Source organism: Pezoporus occidentalis, unplaced genomic scaffold (genome assembly GCF_034315485.1).
Source record: "Pezoporus occidentalis ecotype Australia unplaced genomic scaffold, CSIRO_AGI_Poc_V1 ctg100, whole genome shotgun sequence".
NCBI classification, from domain to species: Eukaryota; Metazoa; Chordata; class Aves; order Psittaciformes; family Psittacidae; genus Pezoporus; species Pezoporus occidentalis.
Window position 1 is genome coordinate 2157183 of NW_026912780.1, and position 24781 is coordinate 2181963.

Consider the following 24781-nt stretch of genomic DNA (forward strand, 5'->3'; position numbering starts at 1 on the left):
CATTTCTCAAGGTCACTCTGACCTGGGGTCAGCCAATACTTCTGGAAACCAAGTCAGGAGGAAAGACATGGAGTGGACCTCTTTAAAGCACCTGTGCTACAACAGACTGGATCTCAGCATCCTCCAGATAATCTTCCTATGTCAGAAAACACAGAAAAACTGTCAAGTCTTCTAACTTATCCAGAAGGTAATAACAGTACTGGAGTACAAAGGAGAGGAACCAAATCCCAGATTAGCAAACAGAAATTGAGGACTTCCTCCATGCTTAAGAATTCTTTAGTTTGCTCAGAACTTATACTTAGAGCTTCCCTCATCCTTTAAGAGGCAGTGCAAGTTTAAGCTGCATAGCTGTAAGATGTTTCACTGGGAAATGCTGCTTTACAACAATGCATCTTTAAAAGTTTTTATCCTTGAACAGGCTGGGCACCCAGTGTTTCAAAAGCAGAACTAGATTCTGCACCGCTCTGCCGAGTCAGGACTATGAATACACACTGTACGCAAATTTCTCACGAAGTAGAAACCCAGCTCTTACCGCACCTGCTAAAGGTGGTGGGCCCGGTTCAGTGTTCCATCATCAGTTCTAGGGCTTCAGAGCAAGGTAGCAAGGTGGAAGAAAGCCTATGGGAATCACAAGCTGGTATAAACTGGCACAGCATCACAAAAGGCAAGTGAGTTTATTCCATAGCAATAATGCTCCTTCTGCTTCTCCTTCTTAGGGTTTTATGAAACATGTTACTTGATCATGTGGTTGTACTCTTAAATCAAAATTCATTTGAAAAACCTATGAACCTGTCCATGGCTGGGGGGGTCGGAACTAGATGATCTTAAGGTCATTTCCAACCTAAACCATTCCATGATTCTATGATTTCATTACATTTTATTTTTAAAAATCAGTGTAATGATCAAAAATTATTATTTTAATATTTTACAGACAACATAAAAATATTTATTTCAAGCCCACTCACTAGATGATGTATCTAGGATGTGACAGTACTTGTTAAGTTTTTCATTTAGGATTATTTTGGATGAGAACTCAAAATACACAGGCAGATAAAACACTTGAAATAGTCAGATTAAATCCTTTAAATCTTGTAAATTACAGGAATGGAAACTTGCTGGTAAAAAAGCTGCTGAGGAGTTACAAATGGAAAAGCTACCATGACCAGATGGACCAGATAGAGTGCCATCCCAATGGTCTCCTGTGCTGCCATGGATAAAAGTCTTCCAGTTTACAGAAAGAACACAGGATTTTCGTTCTTTAGCACTTTCACGGAGTGTTAGAAGTTACCCTAAAATGTCTTTCCTTGGTAGGTGCTGTGGATACATGTTGGTTTTGGAACTGTAAAAACGTTCAGCTTTATTCAGTTGAGTCCCTGGTGTGATTTTACATTCCTTCCTTTCTGAGCACTTTTGGTGACCTCACCAGAATTAGGGACTACATGAGCAATACAGGTTACTGATTCCAAAAAGTCTGGTATTTTTTCAATTCTCTTTTCTCTCTCCCTCTGTATATATATGTATTTTTTTAACTGCTGCATTATGCCAAGCTAGTTTGTACTTTTAATCCCTGCATGATCAATAAAGCACTTGCTTGTTCAGAAAGATTAAAAAAAAATCGCTATATCATGTTCCATAGTCTTCATAAAGACTTCGACCAAGATTTTCTAAAATGCCATGTAATTTGGGGAGTGTAAATAGGAAAGAGTTTATTCCTCAAAAAACAAAGACAAAAATCAGTGAATTAAAGCCTGCTACCTAGTACAAATTCTTTAGTTAAAATACCTTCATCAGTCCATGAAGGCTAAAATTCTTATTCTGGCAAAACTGTTTTGCCCTATCCATAAACAAGAAACGTAACACACAGCCTGACCACCCAAGCCCTACTTACAAAGCAAGTGTCCAGTCTGAACAGTTCCCCCACTGTACGCTTACACTAGAGAGAAGAGACTCCTCAGAAACGAGGAGATCTGCCTCAGCAGGACGGTTCCAATCTAATTTACATTCACCAAAGTTCAGACACCTAAGAGCCCTCATCACTTCAAGACACATAAATCAGATCAGAATCAACAGGCCCCTGTTAGAATATATGAGTTTTTGTTGTACATCTGCAGTCACAGGAGAGGGTTTTTTTCTGAGTGCATAATGCATAAGGAAACCTAGTATTTCTCACTGCTCAAACAGAACAGCCTGCTGCTTTTGCTCAAAGCTTCCTCTGAAATCTCTAGGATATGGGGGATCAAAAGAAACACTGGATCGGACTCCAAATCACTAGGCAGTCCTACCACACTTTGCTGACTTCACAAGTACTGCTCGAGGCCAATCAAAGAGTGAGCTAACCCTGAAAGCAAGGATTTGAAAAACTTGGTAGTCAGGAACTTCTGTAATACTTACAAAAAGTTTACCTATAGCAGTAAGTGCTGAGGGATCTGCTGTCTCCCCTTTAACATGGACTCTGTACACAGAAATTGTAGCATTTTCTTGAGAGTGGGTTTTGGTTTTTTTTAAGGCGGGGGGGAAATACGCACCTAATTCCAGGAAGATGGCACTTGTCCTGTTTCCTGGCCTGTTCTATAGCTGGTTAAAATAAACATGTTTAAATAACTGATGTGCTCAGGATAACACTGCAGCTGAGGTCGGGAATATTCCAAAATGTTAATGTACACTTATCTGACTCTCCTGCCTACCTTTAAAATATATCACGCTAATGGATCAAAAATCGGTTTGGATTTTGCAGAACAGTTTGTAGGATTTAACTTAAGTAAAACTATGCTTGAAAAGAAAACAAGCGTTATTAATTCTGGCTCTTTTAATTCTGTTATTAATTCTGGCCTTTTGGTTTCACACCTTAGAGCCCTACTTCAGTAAATACGATTCTGCTTGACTGATTTTCATTGTAAGTACATTTAAAACAGAATTATCATAAATAAAAACGCTGAAAACACCACACAAAACTGACATAAATTGATACATTACAACGGAAGGGAAAAATATAGATGGTGAGGCTAATACCGAATTTTGTGAATTAACTTCGAATTCAGCTTCCATCGGTTCCATGGCTGACAGAAGTGCACATTCCTAAAAATGCTTTAAAACGTTGTTCATGGCCAGACAAAAATATATGAAACCCGGCGTATTTAATAACCGAAACGTGCTTTGTGAAACTATTTTTCAGTTCAATGATAGAAAGTAGACCCTCCGCGACAGCAACGCCGTGGGCAGTCCGGGTGGCCGTAGAACTGGTCAAACTGGTCCCCAGAAGGGGGACATCTCCCACCACCCCGAAAAGCCCTGGCTTTTACTCCAGCAGCTGACCGAATGGCTAATTACAGACAATTACAGACCTTTTACACAGCTTTAAAGCTTGAATTCATTCTCTTTTGGTGGGAAAAACCCGGTGCCTCACTCATGGCCAGGGATGGGACACCCGAGTTATCGCTACCGAGAGGGACCGCTCTTTCTCACGAAACTAGGCACTTCAGACGTTCCCGAGGCGCCCGTTAGCGACGAAGCTCTTTTACCGTCCCTCCAGGCTATGAAGATCTACTAGACCTGGAAGAGGTGCGGTTGGGGGCACTTAAAAGCACTCTGTTCTCACTACCAGCACAAGTCTTGGCGCACTCGCTGCACCCACAGGTGCGCCGGACCGCGCCGTTCACAGCCGCCCTCATGACCGCCTCGTCGGGGCCCGCCGGCAGCGGCGGGGCAAGCCCCACCGTGGCCAGTGCGCCCCGGCAGCAAGGGCACCCGGCGGGACACGGCCTTCGCCGCTCCCTCGCTAAGCCCCTTCTGTCCCGTCTCCCCGGCGGTGGGACGCGGGAAGGGGCCTGCGCTCACCTGTGGCTGCCGGCGGGAAGACGCCGCCTCTCTCCGCCGCCGGAGCCCTCGCTGGCAGACGGCCGCCTTCCGCCACGGAGGGGTTAAGCACTTGAAAAGCCCATCTTGTCGGGTACGGACCCCCTGAGGGGCTGATTTGTTCCGCCGCGGGGCACAGCTTGAGGGGGACGGGGCTGGCGGGGAGGGGACGGAGCTGGGCAGGGCTCGGAGGCGCCCCGGCCCGCAGCAAGTTCTCGATGAGGAAACTTTTGCCCAGGTTGCCGAAGCCCGGCGCTGCCGGCAGGTTGAGAAGAGCCGAGGAGCCCACTAGGTCCCAGTACAGGGCGCTGGGCAGCATAGCGAGGGCTCTTACCCCCCGTCGCCCTGCCCGGCCCAGCCCAGCCCAGCCGCCGCGGCCCCTCACTGGGCTGGGACGGGGCGCCGGGCTATGGGGCCGGGCGGGCTTGCGGGCCGCCTCCCCGAGGGCTGAGGGGAGCGGAGCGGAGAGTTCAGTGGGGCTGTCCGTGGAGACTCGGCGCGCCTCTTCGCCGGGCTGGAAGGTGTGTCCAAGCTCATTCATTATGTCAGCCGGGGACGGGGAGTGATGGACGCGGCCAACAATGCCGCCTTGCCGGGCAGCCCCCCGGGGGAAGGGGGGTAGGGCGGGGAGCTGAGCGGGCCTGGCGCGGGGTGGCTGTCCCGCTTTGCCGCCCGCCGCCATGTCGGGGGCCCCCCTCAGGAGGTGCCCCCTGCCTCCCGACATGGCCGCGGGCCCGCGCCTCCCGCTGCAGGGCTGCACCTGTGTGTAGAGGAGGGGAAAGGGCCTCTGGCCTCCGTCCCAGCGGGGAGGTGGCTTCAGTGCTGGCCGCGGCGAGATCATGTCGACCTAATGATCCCATGAGGTAATGGGAAGATAGTCATTAGCTCACTCCCTCTGGGCATTTTTATCTGGCCTTTTTTTTTTTTTTCCTCTTTAGTTACCCACACACACTCTGGATTTTCAACGTTTGTCTTAATAAATCTGATTAAGATCAGTGCTGAGCTGTTAATCATGTTTTCCTCGAGTTGTGGGACAATGCTTTCTGAGAGCATAAACATCCTTTGGTAGGGGCGGCTCTGTTTATACTTGCTTGCGTGTATTCTTATTTATTTTCTTAGACACCATGTAATGTGGCAAAGATGCCTCATTTTATGTTCAAACACACATGCAGAAAGTTAAGATTGGATGCCATCCCCAAAGACCTGAAACCATCTCCCTGTTTTGCAGATAAATCCTTTTCTGTCAAAATAGCTGTTCAGCAGTCTAATCTCGGGAATATTCCCTGCAAAATCCTCTGGAGTAGCTGTGTCCCTTACTTTTGTATAGCCCCTTGGACATCAGGGTAGTTCATCACTAAAACCAGCTGAAGTGGAATCATCCGTGTCTTCAGACAGGAAGAATGGAAGGATTGTTTAACTGATGCAGTACCAAATAATACCTTGGGGGATGTGAGTTAAGCTCTCGGATGTCTCAAGCTTTGCTTCATGTCCTTGGGCAGGTTGACCATGTCAGAGTTTGGGCACTTACTCCAAGATGTTATTACCTCTAGTGAACGGGAACCTAAGAGTTGCTAAGGATGCTGTATGCCAGGAGCCCATGTAGTCTGACATTCTGTCTTCAGCAGCGGCTGTAAATACAAGGAAGAGTAAGAGTAAGACCAAGGCAAGTGTATCTAATAGTTTCGCTCTGATACACTCCCATTCTGTTACTATTCTCATCTTATATTTCCATATCTCAAGTACTTGCATTTACAGATCTAAAGGCCTGCATCTTTGTAAGCTCAGGATATTAGTGGAAGTATTTTATCTGTGAGCATTTGGAGACTGGAGTTGCCTCTTGTCATAGGAAAGGACAGAATGGAGACTGGTGTGAGTCCCAGAGAACATCTGAAGGTAATACACATCATTATAATATTAAGATGCAGAAATACGTATTTATCATGTTTCTAAGGGAAAGAAGAGAGTCTTCCCAGGAGGGTTTCATTTTCTCCTAAGCCATTTCTTATGCCTAAGTGGCTACTATTGTGTTAATCTCAGCTTTGTAGTTCAGTAAAGTATGATTAGCAAGTTGCATATTTTTGAGAAATACAAGCCCAACACATGCAGCATTTGACAGTTTGCTCTGCTCCATGGGAGGGAGTGACTGGTTGCCACAGGATGGGTGAACAGTTCATGTGAGGTTTCATCTGTAGTTCCAGGGCTCAACCTATTCATTGCAACATGTACTTAAGCAGTTTGCTGCTGCTTTTCCTTTTTTATTTATCAGTCTCTTCTCACTCATGTTCTGGCTTTGCTCTCATAGTTGTACCAATAAAGTGCTGTGAACCAGACCAGGGAACTCATCCAGGTTTTAAATAAGACAGAAAATAGTATTTTTCAAGAGACCTAAAATGGTTGTGTGAGCTTAAGTGAAGGTAGTAGAGTAGAATAGCTGGATTACTTCATTAAACCAGGGCCACATCTGAGCACCTAGTCTCTGGGACACATGTCCATAGCCCTGCTGAGAAGCAGTTAGCATATTCCATTTATCCTTTGAGCATGTGATAATCAGGTACAGTCAGGCCCAAGAGATGTTACCTGCCAAAAGCCGGAGAGCACAGTAGAGGAAAGTGTAGGTTCCTTATTCAGATCTGGACTCTGAACTGATCTGAGTATAAAAACAAGTGGCATTCTTAAGCCAAGATAATTTCCAGTGAATGAAGCCTGGAGATGTGTGGCAAACAGATCCTGAACCAAGAATCAAGACCTGAACACATACAATAAGTGAACATGGTATTCACATAGTGAATAGCTCTCATTTCATTTGGTTCTGGAAACCTGGAAGGTACTTACTCTGTATTTGGATTTTGCCAATTTATTTATTTACCTTAACCAGACTAAAGGAGAAGAAAGTTTGCCTGTACTTGTTACCTTGGCTTGCGCTGGGAGATTGGAAAACACCAAGATCCACTTCTCAGGTTGCAGAATGCTCTGCACTCTGTTGTGCCTTCCCACTGGGAGTCCTGGGTACAGTTGTACTGCCAAGGCAGACTATTTATTTAACATACCAAGCACAAAATCTGTGCAAATAAATCAAAGTCTCCATAGTGATCCCTCCTCTGCATTAGCTCTGCCCTTTCTTAGATGGCATTTCCATCCCTGAGCTGCGGGATCTCTCCCTTGCAGCTCCTTCCCTGTAGCAATTCACATTAAGCTGAATCCTGTTGTTAGTTCACACTTTCTTCCCATTGCTTTACAGGAAGCATCATATTATCTGTCAGAAGTTCCTCTTAACTTTCTTTCCAGTAGTTTCTCAGTTGTTGATGTTTTACTTACTTTTTTTTAAAGCTGCTAAATACGTGCTGCAGCAGTCAACCACAAAATCCAAATAACAAAAACAATTCTTTATTCCTTTCTTTGTTTTGTACTCTGCCAGATTCAGTCAGCACCTACATTATTTGCCAGATTTACATACATATATTTTTTCTGTTAGCCCGTTCTGATAGGGAGAACCTCCTTGGCTAGGATAGCTGGCTTAAGTTTTAAGCAGCTAAGGTGTACGTCTGCACTCCAGTAAATCCCCATCGCTTACAGAGGAATTTGGTTTACCAGGTATGTGCTGGAAATACAATACAGAAGACAAAAAATGGTCTAGAAGGTTGCTGGAGTGTGTGGCACAACTGGTGAGGGAGCCAACTAGAGAAGGAGCCTGGTTGATAGAGCCCCCTGGGAGAAGGCCTGAAGGGCACAGGAGTCCAGGAAGGCTGGACATTCTGCAAGAAGGAAATCTTCAAGGCACAGGAGCAGCCCATCCCCATGTGCTGAGAGGTGGGCTGGCAGGGATGAAGACTGGCCTGGCTGAACAGAGAGCTTTGGCTGGAACTCAGGACAAAAAGGAGTTTATGACTTTTGGAAGGAGGTGCAGACTGATCAGGGATGCCGTGAAGTTATGCAGCAAGAGAATTAAAAGTGCCAAAGGCCAACTAAGTCTGGCTACTGCCATAAAAGATGCTAAAACATGTTTCTATAAATATGTTAGCATCAAAAGGAGGGCTAAGGAGAATCTTCATCCTTCATTGGATGTGGGGGAAAGAGTATCAAAGGCTGAGGAAAAGGCTGAGATACTTAATGCCTTCTTTTCCTCAGTCTGTAATAGTAAAAACATTTGTTCCCGAGGTACTCAGTCCCCTGAGGTAGAAGACAGGAACTGGAAGCTGAATGAAGCCCCCATAATTCAAGGGGAAATGGTCAGTGACCTGCTACACCATTAAGACACACATGAGTTTGTGGGGCTGGGTGGGATTCACCAATGGGTACTGAGGGAGCTGGTGGCTCACCAAGCCACTTTCCATCATTTGTCAGCCATCCTGGCTAACCAGGGAGGTCCAGTTGACAGGAAGTTGCAAATATGACTCCCTTCTGCAAGAAGGGCTGAAAGGAGGATCCATGGACCTACAGGCCTGTAAGCCTTACCTCAGTGCTATGGGAGGTTATGGGGCAGATCATCTTGAGTGCTATCACCCAGCAGGTACAAGACACCCAGGTGATCAGGCCCAGTCAGCATGGGTTTATGAATGGCAGGTCCTGCTTGACTAACATTATCTCCTTCTGTGACAAGGTGACCCACATACTGGATGAGGGAAAGGCTGTGGATGTTTTCTACCTAGATTTCAGTAAAGACTTTGACACCATTTCCCACAGCATTCTTCTGGAGAAACTGGCTGCTCATGGCTTGAACGGCTGTACTCTGCTAGGTAAAAAAGTGGCTGGATGGCCGGATCCAAAGCGTGGTGGTGAATGAAGTTAAATCCAGTTGGTGATGGGTCACAAGGGGTGTCCTCCATTATTCAGTGTTGGCACCAGCTCTGTTTAATATCTTTATCAATGATCTGGATGAGGGGATCAAGTGCACTTTCAGTCAGTTTGCAGATGAGATAAAGTTGGGTGGGAGTGTTGATCTGTTTCAGGGTAGGAAGGAAGGATCTACAGAGGCGTCTGGACAGGCTGGATAGATGGGCTAAGACAAGGAAGATATTGAAGTGCTGGAGCGTGTCCAAAGAAAGGCAATGAAGTTGGTGAATGATCTGGAGCACAAGTCTTGTGAGGAGTGGCTGAGAGAACTGGGGTTGTTCAGTCTGGAGAAAAGGAGGCACGGGGGACCTTATCACTCTACAGCTACCTGACAGAAGGTTGTATCAAGGTAGCTGTCAGCCTCTTCTCCCAAGTAACAAGCAATAGGACTTGAGGAAACAGCCTCAAGTTGCACCAGGGGAAGTTTAGATTGGATATTAGGAAAATACTCTTCTTGAAAAGGGTTGTCAAACATGGGAACAGGCTGCCATCCCATCCACCATCCCTGGAGGTACTTAAAACACATGTAGATGTGGCGCTTAGGGACATGGTTCAGTTGTGGACTTGCTAGTTTTGGTTAATGGCTGGACTCCATTTTAAAGGTCTTTTCCAACCTAAACAGTTCTATGATTCCATAAAATTACCCAAGGTATCCAAAGGATAATGGGGTGGCTCCTTTATTTTACTGCATAGGCTGGGTTGGAAACTAGGAGCATAGGTAACCCAGGAGAAGATGTATTTTCCAGGACCTTGTAATAGCAGCAGCTGATAAGCTTTGTAATTCAAAAGAAACATGTAAATAGGGAAAAAGTCCTACTTAGCCTGGGGCAAATTCACGTTGTGCTGTTCCTGCCCACAAGTTTTCCCAAAGGCATCTCCAATCAGCATGGGTAAAATGCCTGAAATTGATTTAAGAAGAAAAATTAGTCATTTTAATGCTCTTTAAATTCTATTAAAATCAGATAATGCAAAAACACACCTGCCATTTCTGGGTGTGAAGATCTCACATGGCGTGAGCCGTCTGCCTCCATGCTTCCAATGTTCCTCTTTGGCAGCATGAGGTACTCAAACTATTACTGTTATTTTATTCCATATAGCCAAGGACAAGGATCTTGATACTGAAACAGATGCAAGCTTGCAGGACACGGAGATGAGGTAATTGAACACAGGTCTTTTCTAATGCTCTCTTTGCTTAGGCATGTTAAAGGCAGCTCTACCCAGTCATAATTTTACTGTATTCTGTGTATGACACTTTAGAGACAATCATAGAATAGTTAGGGTTGGAATGGACCTTAAAATCTGTTTGAACTCATTAATTATTTCCAACTTTGCTTTTCCAGCAAAAATAGTGTCATCCATCTTTTCTCTGGTTTTCTGTTTGTAAGCTTTGGAGTGGTACATTCTATCCAAAGGAATAATATATGGATCCTCCCAGAGTGTACATGCACTTCTTGAGACTGATCCTAAAGTTCTCCAGCAAAAAATGCTCTGGACTTGGGCACTAAAGTGCACTTCTGATATACCATCAGTATCTGCCATTTTCTAAGTTAAATTCATTTTCCTTACTCTTGGAGAGAGGTGTCCACACCATTTTGTCTAATCTGAGCATGGTATATAGCAGTCTGAAAAAAACACATTCTTCAAAATGATACCAAGCTTGGCAAGCTCAGACTGGGTGATATTCATCACTGCAGAGCTGCTGTAGACTTTTAGGTAGATCTTCCTCTAAATTTCCCTCCCTACTCAAAAATCACTCCCTTGACACTTTGGTGGTGATCATATATAGGGAGGTTGAGTGTCCTGGCCTGAGAGAGAAACACACGGTCAGGTTGTGCTAACCTGGTTACAGACCTCTCTGGTTATCTCCAACCCAGAGCCACCACAGAATAGCAGTGACAGAAGTAGCACAGGTACTTGGCAAACCAGGAGCAAAGCTCCAGCTCTGCAGGAGGGATTTAAGTTTTGGCTGCAAGTTTATTTCTGTGTTCATGTACCTTTCCCAAACTATTCTGGCTTTCACCTGCTGCTTTATGTACCATGAAGCTTAGGACACAATTCAAATAAAAAGTATTGGCACCTGCATGATGCACAGCATGAACCTGTTATAAGCTGACTTCTTAAGCATAGCTTACACCAAGGAATGTTGCAGTGACTTGCGCTGTGCACATTTTTGCTGGATGAGCATTACCCACACCACTTGGGGGTCTCCCACAGGCAGCCTGCGGAAGCCCTTGATATCTCTTTCCAGGAAAGGGCAGGGTATGGAAGGAGAGGATTTGTGCACTCTGGCCAGGTTCAGGTCCTGCCACAGGTCTGTATTTCCTGCATTTAGTTTGGAACTGTTTTCTGTTCATTGGGAGGCATAGGTAGTGTTCAGAAAACATAGTAGGATACTATGCTGCTGTCTTGCTCTGCGTGCACCAGCAAAGGGCAGCCTCAAGGAGAGCCTGGGTGGGCTTGTGTTGGGTATGGGCTTCTGCTGTAGCTGCTCATAGAAGCCACTTGCAAGCCTCCCAGACCTTGCCAGCCACAGCTGCCTGATGAGGGAGGAACAAGGCTGGCATTCAGCCTACAACGTTAGAAGATTTGGGGCACCCTGTTGTTGCCATTTTCATTTCTGAGGAGGCAGTTTGTCGTGACACTTACTTCTCTTCCTACCTCCTGGTGGTTTTTTTTTCACTGTCCTGACATCCTGAAAGCAATATAAACTTTGCCAGGTTAGTCAGGCTTTTGAGAAGCCTAGATTTAGCTAAAGCATTTCACAGCACTCCCAACTGAACTTAACTATTCACAAGGAAACTCTGCTGTGCTTAGGAATCACCACCATTCTCAACAAACACAGATGGAATTAGCATTCTTTCAATTCAGTTCCATAAAAAGCTTCAAGAGCTCAGTTTCAAATGACTGAAGTCATTTCCGTCAAATCTGGCTTGGCAATAGATCTCGGCAAGTTGCAAAAAAAAATACATAGAAGCGAAATGTTGAAGTGTGAAAAGAAATTGATTCCCTGACAAATTATGTTGCAGATGTGCACAGAATCTTACTGCAGCATGCACCCTGACTTTTGTGCATGATTTTAACACATGTTGAAAGCTAACTATATGGATGTGACTCAGACTTTTAAAACTATGCTTCTCCCTGCAGAAACCACACATGGAAAACTTTGGTCCTACAGGATTTTACTTGAAAATTTCATTTTCATGTTTTGGAATTTTTTTCACCTCTGTGACATATCAGGAATAAAGCAGAGCATGTGAAAGACAGTTTATATAATGGAACTTGTAGTTCACATTTAATTAGATGGTAGCAGGATCTATGCTCCTGTGCTGATCCAAAGGATTCAGAAGGTAGTATATAAAATATACAGTGATTTCTCAGAATATGACTTATATTCCTAAGAATAATATTTACAACTGTGCGGATGTGAAATACAGGGCTTATCCAATAGTCTGTCCAGCATCATCTTCTACACTTTTGTATGCTTTACAGCAGTGTTGATAATTCAGGCATCTGGTGGTACAAAAAATAGAACAAGGTATTTTCTAAATATTTTGGGTATTTCACACAACTTCTGTTGTGTACCTTTATCCTCTTGGGAAAGTGATGGTGTTAGAAACTTGTGTAATTGTTTTAAGGGATGTTTTTTGGATTAACCAGATGAAATCCCTGTAGTGCTTAAAAGCACCAGCTATTTCTATGGTCAGAGCACTGTAATCCTCTCACAGATTGTGGTTTCAGGCTTTATTATTAGCAAAAGGCTAAATTATTAAATTTTCTTCTAACAGTTTATAATTAGTAAGTAGTTTGAAAGAAGGTGAGAGGGTTACAGTTTTCTTTATTTACCCTCCCTTTCCAGGAGGCTTCCTCTATACAGTCTCTCACATGGTCCATCTTCCCGCTATTTCCTATTACAGCTGCTGCCACAGTTACAGAAGCTTTAGTGTCTTCAGGTCAGAGGGTACAGCATGCTGTTGCTCTGCTTGAGCACAGGTGAGTCTGTCTCAAAATAAGTGGGAGAGATGGGGAGTCTTTTCCCTACGTATGTTTCTATTAGCATACTAGTTTCCTTACTTATACGTAGAAGGGCCCTACAATAAGACACATGCAGCTAATGCTATTAAAAGAGAAATCAGTCAGCATCATACTGTAAGAGGGTACATACTCTCTTCATGCTTCTTTTGAAAAGAATGTCAGTTATTTTCTTAAGCATTCTTCCTTAAACACCAGAAATAATCATTTCTCAAAAAATACCAGAGAATCAAGGGGAGGGATGTGTATGAAAAAGAGACTATTTGCCCATTTCTTGACATAATTAATTTATTTTAAACTTTGTAATGTGACTCAGGGGAGCACGTGATGTGGATTATTGCATTCAGAAGCCTTTTACCCTCCAGAGGTGAAGGTTCACAATTTGTTTAGGTCCCAAATGGCTGGCTTGGATGACTCTGGCACTTCCTAACTGAAGTGTTAGGTACTATAATGAAATTTCAAGGCAAAGAAAAACACAAATAGCTTCTACAGTTGTGAAAGAAGTAAAATCTTGACAGCTAGGTCTCAACCCAACATTTACAATACTATTATGTGGTCAAGCAAAAGTCCCACTCAGGTAATAATGAATAGAAACTGGACTGGTTTTACTGTGGCAGTTTCTTTTCACTGCACATCATCATAACATCATGGAGATTTTTATGAAGATTTTTTTTTTTTTTTGAACCAAGAGAAGCAAAACAAAAAGATCTAAATTCAGAGCAAAGAGGACAGTGTGGTCTGAGCTGGACATACTTTGCAAATGGTGCACAAGAAACAGACGTTTGTCCACATTTTCCTTGATAACAAAGAAATAAAACAGCGTTTTTGTTGAATATAGCCATTCATTTATCCAATGACAATATCTTTCCTCTATCTGCAGGTGGAATGACTGTAATCTATTTTCAAAGGAAGGACAGTGTAATTGCCAGTTTGATATTAGTAATTGAGCACTTTGCCTACACAATTTGGGATCATCTTTTGTGTAAGTCTAGCCAAGGTGTTACCAAAGAAAATAGTAGTATTTCTGTGTGGTATTCTTGAAAGGCTCAAGCTTATCTGATCGAGCTAGCTGAAAGGTTACATACCGTCATCACAGCTGAGCATTGCTAAAGTCAAGACCCTTCATGTTAGTCAGGCTATTGGAGAACCAGGCCTTATAATTTCCCAAAGGAAATCTCACTATTTATCAGAGTTTTGCTGTGTTGTGGCAATTTTTTCTGCCTAGAAAGGAACCTTTCATTATTGTGGTAAACAATAACAGATTGCAGCAAAACCCCCAAATATCCTGTCTCTTAGGAAACAAGCATAAATACTTCACCAACAATTGATGGGGTTGGGGGAGAGAAGAAAAGGTTTGTGAAGCTGCAGTAAAGGTTATGGTCCAGCAGGAGAGTAGGTAGGAATCTTACATGGCTGCTGACTGCTGGACAAAGGTTTTATTGCTACAAGCAATATAGGGACTGGGCAGCCTGACCAAGCACACTGAGCCAAAGGAGGCCAGGATTTCTGCAAGCAAAGAGAATAGTGCTCAGATCTATGCACCATAATTTCTCCTAGTGGCTAAAATTGCAGGCTGAGGCAAGGATGCTGCTAAATAATCTCCAAAATGGTATTTTGTGTTTCAGTAGTAATTTCTAGGAAAGTCTGCCCTACAAGATACAAGTCTTTTTTGTTGTTGTGTTTTAATTTTGTTTTTCCCAGAAATAACTCTTTGACGTGTGTAGAGCACCATGCCATGTGTGTCACATCTTTCCTGCATTTATCTTTAGGTCTGTAAAATTCCCATGTTTTTCACAGGAAGGGTGGTAATCCAGTAAAATCCAGTAAAAGCAGGATTAGAAAAATCTGTCAAGATTAAATACTCCTTTGTTGAAAATTAAATAACTTCATTTCTGGAAATTCTTTCTATTTATGAACTAGAGCTATCACATAAAACCATTAGGACTTATAAAATTCCCCTGGAATTCTTTTGTTCACCAGACTACAGAAAAAAATTATTTTTCTGGTTGTTCCTGATATGAATAGCCAGAAAGATGTATTTACTTCTGTGTATCAATTGCTTCCCAACAGTACTCTCAGCCGTTGTTTCCAGAAACCTAGATACCTTAATACTTAAGCGCTTATCTATATGACTTCAGCCTTGTCTTATGTGAACGTCTGCCAGGGAGGAACTGGGCTGTCAGCTTCATCCCATCAAAAAGCCTTCCAGTGCCATGAGCTGAAGGCAGGTTCCAATTGTTAAGTCATTTTGGCCCGGGCTGAATTTAAAGTCAGGCTCCTGTAGCTAGCGGAAGTTGCTGGAGGCAACAGCTCAGCAAAAGGCATTAAAATCATATGCCTCATAATTATTCTTTTGACTCAATTACCCATTTACTCTTTATTTTTATATCCAGTGGAACCTGAGGGCAGCAAATACTGCAAAAGAGGAACAAATCCCGTATAATAGTTCTTGTTTTGGTACATTCACTTAGTGGTGATTTATTAAGGGCTGCTGAATAAGCCTGATTAAAATGCATAAACAGTTCTGAACAGTAAACAACCATGTCTAAGGATGAAAAAATGGGACCCACATGCTGTGCATGGAAATTGCCCTTAACAACATGGCCTATTGTTGAACAGATAGGAAGCCAAAGGTTGCTTGTAATCAAATTTGAAGTTTCCCATCACTTATAAAAGCAACACTTCCTTGTGTAAACGTTTCAATTTGTTGTTGTTAAAAACTGCTTCCTGACTTAATCCCTACAGGAACCCACAATTTCTTTGATTGTCAGGTAGAAAGACAATTTCAGATAAAATAACTTTTAGATTTAGACAAAGTAAAATAAATACGCTTAGCCCAAGCGTTCCCACAGCAATGAAATCTGCATAGTTTCCTAAGATTAATTAGAAGAATGACCCATTGCATCAATTTAATCTCTTCTGAAAATTTCCTCTGTTCTTGTAATTAAAATAATGCAAAATAGCAGAGATACATAGAGCACAGCACACCAGTACTAACCCTCATAGCTTTGCACCTAGGAGCTCCCAGCAGATCTTATCTTTTTCCCTTGATATAACAAGGTTAATTAATTACAGAATTTTTCATACTACATGTCTAATCTAATGTACACTAAAAAATTATAGTCCTTCCACTGTTGGGGGGCTTTGAGTCATGCTTACAACAAACATAGGTGGATTTCAAAAAATAAGAGTTGCTTTCAATTACTTTGACAAATAACAGCTTCAGAGCAAGGGAATCCGAGTCCTAACTGCACTATAAATGCCATTACATTTCCCTCTGGATGCAGCAGGAGCTTTGCCAGAGACTTCCAGAGAACCAAGATTTCACCCACTGCATTTGAGGTATCTGAATAAAGGGATGTCTCTTTAGCATTGTTAAAATTCCTTCTTTTTTTTTTTTCCCTGTAACAAATAGGAGCAAATTGTATTTAACCACGTCCTCATGTATAAAACATGATTCTCCATTATCTGTCGTCTTTGAAAGATCCTAGATACTTAGAGGTCCCAAACAACTGGAGAAAGCCAAATGTTGCACCCATCCCCAAAAAGGACAAGCTGGGGTACTACAAGAACTAAGAGGACCTTGTGAGATTCACCAAGGACAAATGCGAAGTGCTGTCCCCAGGAGGAAAGCACCCCTGCAGCAGCCCAGCTCTGAAGGAACAGCCCACCCTGGGGACCTGGTAGGCAGCTGTGTGCCCTGGCAGCAAGGACAGCTAGCTGCATCATGTATGGACAGGGATGCAGCCTTTGGACTGTGGGAAGGGATCATTTCCTATTTCCCAGCACTCATGAGACTACATCAAGATACTGCATCTGGTTTTGAGCCCACAGATGCAAGAAAGAGATTGACAAATTGGAGTGAGTTCAGCAGCGGCCCCCAAACTGGGTTTGATTAGCCTGAAACAGACAGCTTCAGAGGGCAACCAACAGCCTCCCCCAATACCTATGAGGAAGTTAGCAAGAAGGTGGAATCAGGCAGAGCATGGAGAGAGACAAGAAGCCACAGGCATAAATTGAAACAAGAGGAATTCAGACTGGGTAGAAGGAAAAACATTTTTCCCATGAGGAGAGTCAGGCAGTGGAAGAGGCAGCCCAGAAAGGCTGTGCAGTCTGTCGCTGGAGATTTTCAAGACCCAGCAGGGCAGAGCACTGGGCAGCCTGGTCTGATCTCAGAAATTACTCTGCTTTGAGCAGGAGATTGGACTAAAGACCTCCTGAGGTCTTTGCAGCCTGAATTATCCTAGGAGCTGATTTTAGTATTCAGAACGAAGTTCCTGATTACAGGCCTGGGTAAACTACTCTGCAACATGAAACCAACTTTTAGTTGTAACTGGGAATTGTCCATGTAACAGGCTTTACAATGTATATTGGAACAGCGAGAAACAGCTGCCTGAGCTGAGAGAAGGTGGTATGAAGAAGAATATTCCTAGATCTTTCTAGAGAACCTTACAGCCCTTTCTTATGGGATGTTATACTGGGATAAGACTTGGATCCACAAAACATTGAGTCCTTCTGCATTTACACATCTTATGGGTAGATTATAAACTCCCATTTTTGCAGATACCCTTTTTTGGACCAAAATACTGTTATTTATTTTGTCTATCATGGGCCATGGCACTTAAGCTGAACACAGTGAGGACTAGCAGATCTGTGGGGCAGGAGAAAAGGCATTCAGAATCCCACTCTGTGACCTGGGGAAGAGTCTGCATGTTCTGATGTGGAATTGATCCAGCGAAGGCTTAGGCATGAGATGGACGCTGGAGTGACAACTTCTGCATTGAGAAGTGACTGACGTCCATTGGTCATGGGAGAACTCGGAGCCTGTGGGTCATTTAACTGTTGAAAATACAGGTTTTGTAGTTGTCCAGAAGCTGGCAAGAAGTCTGGCAGGGGCAATGCCATAGATGCAGGAGACTGTAATCATACTTTAGACATTATGTCTGATAAGGATCTGGTTGAAACTGTATGTGGATACCAGTGATGAGTGGCGTTCCTCAGGGGTCAGTATTGGAACAAGCACTGCTTCATGTCTCACTTTTGTTTTGGATCTTACTCAATTTGGGCATTTCACTTAAAAAATCTGTAAGTCAAAAGTAGTGAAAAAAGTATTACCTATTTTAGAAATACTTCTTTTCAAATTAGACTAGTGTTCATTGTCTTGGCATACTGGTGGCTTTTCCTGACATGGAATGTTACTTCAAGCATGTGTTAATGCTGTTAAGCTTTCACTTAAGATTAGAGTTATACCTTAAATATTTTAAGATTGGTGGGATTCAGAGTATCATGGGGTGCAAGTCTGTATGTATAAACTGCTGCGGTGAATATACAGCATTGCATGAAGAAATCCTTTTCTTCTTTTCATACCTTACAGATTGGCATGGAAAGAATTGTTGTTTCTGTAGATTAGAAGCTTCTCAGATGTGATATATGCTTTGTTATTACCCATGCTCATTGTCTTTTGCATTCTACACCTGTCTACTTTTAATGTGAGGCCAAATTAGCACATTAAGCTGTAGATACTAATTTATATTTTACTCTCCAAGCAAATAGCAAAGAAGCTCTTTCATTTCCCAAATTTTTGCAAGTGTCAAGGGATGTATTTGAATTTCTGTTATTACTCTAAAAACCTTTATCTGATTATTTTCACAGAAATGCAAAAATAAATTTTGGTAATAAAGTGTGTATAAGATTCATTACTTTAAAGTATCTTATCTTTTCCAATACTTTCAAACATCCATTTTCCTTCTCTTCACTAAAATTCAACCTTAGCATTTTTTCCTGCTCTGCACAAATGCACGTTACAGAGTGTTTATATATTACTGGAAAGAAATGCTCTACCTAATTACAGTTCTCATGACATCCCTTAATTTATATCCATTTAATACAGCTCTCTTATTCCATTTAAGGAACCATTTTTCTGCTGTGTAAAATGTCACCATCAGTACTGCATTTGATGATGTTAAATATCAATCTTTTATGTGATGCTGAATCAAAAAGCCTCATTGTAGTCAACTTCGGGTGTCTCCTGCTTCACACCTGTCATTTTTCATTGTCTTTCCCATTAAGAAGTTAATCACGTTTGTTAAACAATTTTCTCTTTATATATCCACACTGACTAGCACATAACTATTCATATGTTTCCCAGTTATCTTTCTAAATAATTATTGAAACATTTTTCATTGTCTTTCCCATTAAGAAGTTAATCACGTTTGTTAAACAATTTTCTCTTTATATATCCACACTGACTAGCACATAACTGTTCATATGTTTCCCAGTTATCTTTTTAAATAATTACTGAAAAAAATTGGTTTGTTTGGGTTGTTTTTTTTAATATGACAAATCATACCTAGGTAGCGCATATCATGGAAGAGATAGGTTAACTGAGACACTGGGCCAACAGGGAGAAATTATTTAGGAGATACCCTAATGTTACAAAAGGATGTAATTGCCAGGGAATGGCCCTCTGACATGTTTACTGTGTGTTAACCTATCACTGTTTGTCAGTCTGTCTGTCCTATGTACATAAACTTTGATTCTTCATTAGCCATCTAGAAGCACATAACTGCGCCCAGTAACCCCTGTTTAACCCATCTCAGCTCATTGAAATAGAAGTCAAAAGGATGTGATCAATTACTCAGTTAAGGTAGATTGTAATCTAGCCAGGTATTTGCATAGCACCTACTCCCTTGTATACAATTACTTCCTCTTTCTTCCCCATGTGCTCACGTAATTTAAATGTCCTATTTTTTTACTTTGCACAAGAATGAATAGCATCTCAATGGTACCATGCAAGAACCAGTAATTTTTCATTCTTAAGGTCATTACAGCTAGTCAAATACTTGCTGACAAAATGGTTTTGGTTGGAAAATGCTCATTTGAAAATACCACATCTACACATTTCAGGGGCAACACTTCCCTGAAATTTCCCTTTGTACAAAATTACAATTTCCCAGGTTATTATTCCAGTTAGGAATGCAATTTCAAAAGGTCAGAAGTGATCATGAAATTGATTACTTGCAGGGTTTATAGCTATGTGGTTTTCTGACTGTCTTCATGCTAGCCTTTACAGGAGGGCCATTTTTTATTCTCAAGCTACATGAAATATAATATCGTTGGTCACCACTACAGGATCTTCTCTTTGACACTTACAGCCAATATTTTATCAGCTGATGACAACATGGGGGTTTTTTGTTACTATTGTGTCTAACTTATGAAAATGTTACTCTCTTGAGTCAAGAGTCCAGTTACCTCTGTTTTTTTTCCTAGGTATCAAGCCTACAGCTGTACTTCAGTATAGTTTCATAACTCTGCTAGAAGATGCATTTTTAATATCCTAGTATCATCTGCCCTTATCGGACCCCTGCCCAACCTTTGCACCTTATACAATAAATCTCTCCTTCTTTTCAAATCTCATGCAATCACCCTTTTCTTTGTTCTTAGCTAAACCAACCTTTATGATTTTTTTTTTCTTTTGCCATTTGATACCACTTTAGATGGCCTACTACTCCTTTTCATTTACAAGATCATAACACTGTAAAAGGGTTCTATTGACTTTCATGTATGATCCTTTATAGGTGCTGTGCATCTGTTTTACTTTTTATAAAGGTAAACGGGAAAGCATCTCTTTTACACCCATTCCAGTTGTCCTATTAGTTATCCTAATTATTGTTATTATACTTACTATATTGTTTATATATATTTGAATTGTAATAGAATTGGAAAGGCTGGAGATCATCTATTCATGGTCCATTGTGTAAAGATCTGTATATGCAGATATAAAAATCAGTATGAGTTTTATTTAGCCATAGGTACATTACAGATATTCACTGATAGTACTTAGAAACTTCAATTTCTATTGCGATCTCTATTTCTATTTCAGATAAGTCTGAAGAAAGCTATGAAGTTGAGCAGTGCTGTCAGATAGAGTATGGACCTTTGAAACATGGCCATGAGGGTCCCATGCCATGTGTAAGATTTTAGTACCTTATTTCCTGCATCTGTGGTGCATGTGCAGCAAACAGTTTAGCTTCTCCAGTCTCACCAAGGACTTGTCCCTAGGCACCTGGAAATGAAAGTCTGGTGAACACAATGGAACCCACAGTAAAGATGCAGCTTATTCTAAGTAACTATTTCATCTGATATGAAAATGTTATCCTGAAAAATGTTGGAGGAATAATGTCACACACAGCCTCTGCCTGTTTAAGAGTGCCAATAAATCCAAACAGGAAACACTAAAATAGTCAATGACCTCCTGGTGATTTTTATGCTACAATTTATCTAACAAGCCTTCAAGCCATATAATTTTACTGTTAAAAAGCAATGACTTTTAGTGGGCTCAGTTCAATTAACTGCTGACTTAACTTTTCCTCTGCATTGTAATTAGAAACAACAGCAGCTGGAAGACCAGTTTCTGCATTTGTTTGTTTGCGCTGCGTCTGAGAAAACAAAGTGAAAATCCCAGATTATTGATGTGGTAGCTTCAGGAGCCTTCCTGTTTACAGTGTCTCCACCATGTCTCAGATTAAATATATTTTGAGGCCAAAGGCCAAAATCCTAGGCCACAATCAGACATTCACTGCAGAAATGACAGTATTTGTTTAAATGCCATTGCCCTCCATGTCCTCTTTCTCTGCACCCCCAAAGCAGAGATGCCAAAATAGAAATTTTTTTTAAGCAGCTCTGCATCTTCCTGAATCCAAAAATCAGCAGTATCAGGTAAATTTAATTGGCTGTGAAGTTTTAGGACTTTGCAATGAAGATGGTATGAGTCCTCGCATAGACCATTTTACCAATTTGGACATGCTGCTGTCTGAGGGTATGCTGAAGTTGTTGTTAACAGGTTTCATGCTTCGTCCATTAGCCCTCTCACTTGTGGAAAGTGCTATGAAGTTGTAGGTGGCTGCTATCTTCCAAATTCCCCATTCATACTGCATCTGACCCACATAACCAGTGGTTCCTTCCCTTTTCTAACTCACCCAGTTGCATCATTCTCAGCATCTTCCTTCATCCTTTTAATTGTCTTTGAATGAGGTCCAGAATTTTCCATTGGCTTCCCCCCCCCTTAATTCTTTTCAAAAACTATTTAGCTTAGTTAAAGGTAAACTGAGATGAAACAGTTGGGGGCTAGAGGTAAGGAACTCCAAGAGTTGTAAGGTTATGAGTGGAGGCAATTATACAGGGATGTCAGAGTAACCAAACCAGGTGTGGAAATCACAGGATTCTGCTTTGTAATGGCTCTCAAACAAGCAGGACACAGGCTTTTCTGTGTTAGGCAGTAATGATGAATAAATCACACCTGATTTGCCAGGCAGGGTCCATTGACTATGAACTTAATTGTCAACAAATGTACAGCATTCCTGCACTGTGCCCGTGACTCAGAACCATTTGGGTGAGTCTGAAAGGATATGACATTTCCTTAGCAGACTACTTTGTTTGTATTTATTTTACATTGTATCCACTGGTAGCACTTTCACAGTACTTTCATGAAGTAGAAAAATTCCATGTTGACTAACAAAATACACAGGTGTCATGCAGTGCTACTTTTGTGTTGCTATTGCACTAAAACAGAATAACAAATACTTGTCATGTGTTTCTCCACTGGTTTTATAGCATAATATATATCAACATAAGGAATGAGAGGAATACCCCACCTAGATGCCTTTTATGTGCTAACAACAATATTCTTACTTCAGCTTCCCACACCTGGGCAAACCCAAAGCTGTAGTTTTAAGGTCAGTTGCCCTTTCTTAGAGCAAAACTTTGCACAGCGGGAGGTGGGAAATGGCCAGGAATCTAAATAGGTTCTCCTGTTGAAGAGATACCTTATTGGGTAATATTAAAAGGAATCTTTGCCATGCAATGCTATTTATACAGTTTTCCTTTGTCCCTGGAAAATAAAAAGCCCTTAGGATTTGATGTAAAGTAGGTCCCTTTGGTTTGCAAATCTGTTGTTACTGTCTTTACAGGAAGTGTGGCAGTTTTGAAAATGATACCGAAGGCTGCTGCCTGGCAAGCTGCCTGCTGCTGCCCAAGGCAACGAGCACCAGCTTTCAAAGAAAGAAAAATGATTTAAAAAATAGGACTTTGGGTTTTCATGTCAGAGTCTTAAATAAAAAACAAAAAAACAAAACTAAACCCAAGAACAAAACCAAAAAAAATCCCAAACCAGTTAAAAAAATATGGTTGAGACACTAGCTACATTAGTGTGCTTAGAAGCTCACTGTAAAAGCCTTAATGATCCCATGTCTTATATAGGCAGATGTTTTATACTGAACCCAAAGCTGTAGTGAACTGTGATATCATAGTTATCATTGCTAATGGCACACAGGATATTTGCCAAAGATGCTGACACTTTGTAGAGACAGGTAGACAGATGGACTATGGCCCAAGAAGAGTAAACTTGTTTTGTTAGTGGCAGAAGAGCAGTTCTTTATTCTTATCTTGGTTATGGACAGCCCTCCCAGCTTTTATAGTGCCTTACTCCTTCAGTAACTCAGCTGCAATCCAGGAGAAAAGGAGCATTATTCACAGCAGGTAAACAGAACAGAACCTGGCCCTTGGTCAGTAAGTGATTTGCAGAAAGGTCTATTTAAAAGGCGCTGTGAATGACTGTTTACTTGCCTTGAGGCAGCAAACAAAGACAACCTCCAAACCCCACTATAGCAATTGGCAAATGTAATCCTAGCCAGTGTATTTCAGTTCATTTTGAATACACTGTCCTAAGTGAAACAGGAATTTCAAGGAAGCAAAGTTAAAAGATGCTGGCAAATGAATCTCTGCTACAAAGGCTGAAATGGGGGATTACAAATGAGCGATCCCTTTAGTTAGCCTGCTAAATTGGTGTGCAGGCCTGGAAAAAGAGAACAATGAACACCTCCTGACACCAGGCTGTTTGTCTGGTGAGTACCCCTCAGTGCAAATGTTGGTACTGTGTGAGTATTTTTTGTGTTTCTATAAAGTCCTAATGAGCTCCTTGGGTGAGAGTGAAACCCTTTGCTTTTTCACACTGTGCTCAAGACCCTTAAACTTCATGGGGTCAGGCCTAAAGAAAGGGTAATGGACCATGAGGTCCAGCTTAATAGACCCGATATTAACACAGCAGCAAGAATGTCACCAAATGCAAAGTTTAGGGCAGGCAATGAATGAAGTATTTGTTACACTTAAATAATATACAAAGATTATAACAGAGTAGTAGCACTATATCAATGTCATCATGTGGGACTTTGAAAATCTCCCATGTATGAAATAACTTTGCAATGCATCCTTGTATTATAAACACCACAATTTACCTACATGCCCTAAATGATTAATTACCTTGATGTGTGTTAAATGTCATATACAGCCAATAATATTAATCAGAATATCTCAATAATATTGGACATTGAAAAATCTACATTTAAGAAAATCTCTCTAATCTATCAGATCACGGTTAGAGAATATTTGCATATGAGAAGCAAAGAGTTTATTCATTCAGTGGCTGAGATTCCAGTACTGGCAGAACTGCGATTTTATTGGAAAGTGAATGAAATTTCTCACTTTTAGTTTAGCCCTGAAATGCTTATTTGTACAAATAATGTTTCATCTGACTACTGATGTTAATTGATAACATGCTAAATTATGAATGAGAGTGGGGCCTGAGCCTTCTTGACTCTAACATTCATTTCAATATGAAACAATAAAGTAGCATATGCCAATGAAAGCCCTAATTAAAGCAAAAGAATAAATCGTTATTTAGGGACACCAGAGATCAGCAATTCAACAGCTTATTTAATAATTATTTAACTTCTTTTCATAGGCATACATTTGTAAGCCTAGAACTCTGCATTTAAAATAGCCCTATGTTAAAATTTATTTGTAGATAAGGAACTTTTATTAGTGTCTTCACTTTGTATTGTTAGAAGAATTAAAATGTAGATATAAATAGTGATTTGGTGAGCTTTCTGAAAGGGACAAAAAAGGCATTTCTAAAAAAAAATAATTGGGTAGACTTCACTTTCTCTTTAAATGACTAACAGAGAGCAAAATACTTTCTAATAATAGGACTTCTAATAATAACTTCAAGGAACAG

General features: G+C 41.4%; 1 protein-coding gene and 1 long non-coding RNA gene across 2 annotated transcripts in view; one reads left to right on the forward strand and one right to left on the reverse strand.

The window, feature by feature from the left end:
* Window positions 1–4723, reverse strand: part of DBX2 (developing brain homeobox 2) — a 21568-nt gene extending 16845 nt beyond the window's left edge. Inside the window, exon 1 of the mRNA XM_062612557.1 lies at window positions 3835–4723. Coding sequence (XP_062468541.1) covers window positions 3835–4693 — 859 coding nt within the window. The 5' untranslated portion in view covers window positions 4694–4723. The remainder of the gene's footprint in view (window positions 1–3834) is intronic.
* LOC134160492 (uncharacterized) lies at window positions 3459–13677 on the forward strand. The gene is made up of 3 exons (XR_009963562.1): window positions 3459–3946; window positions 12597–12672; window positions 13592–13677. It is a non-coding gene; the product is annotated as an uncharacterized LOC134160492 (long non-coding RNA).
* The last annotated feature ends 11104 nt before the right edge of the window (window positions 13678–24781 follow it).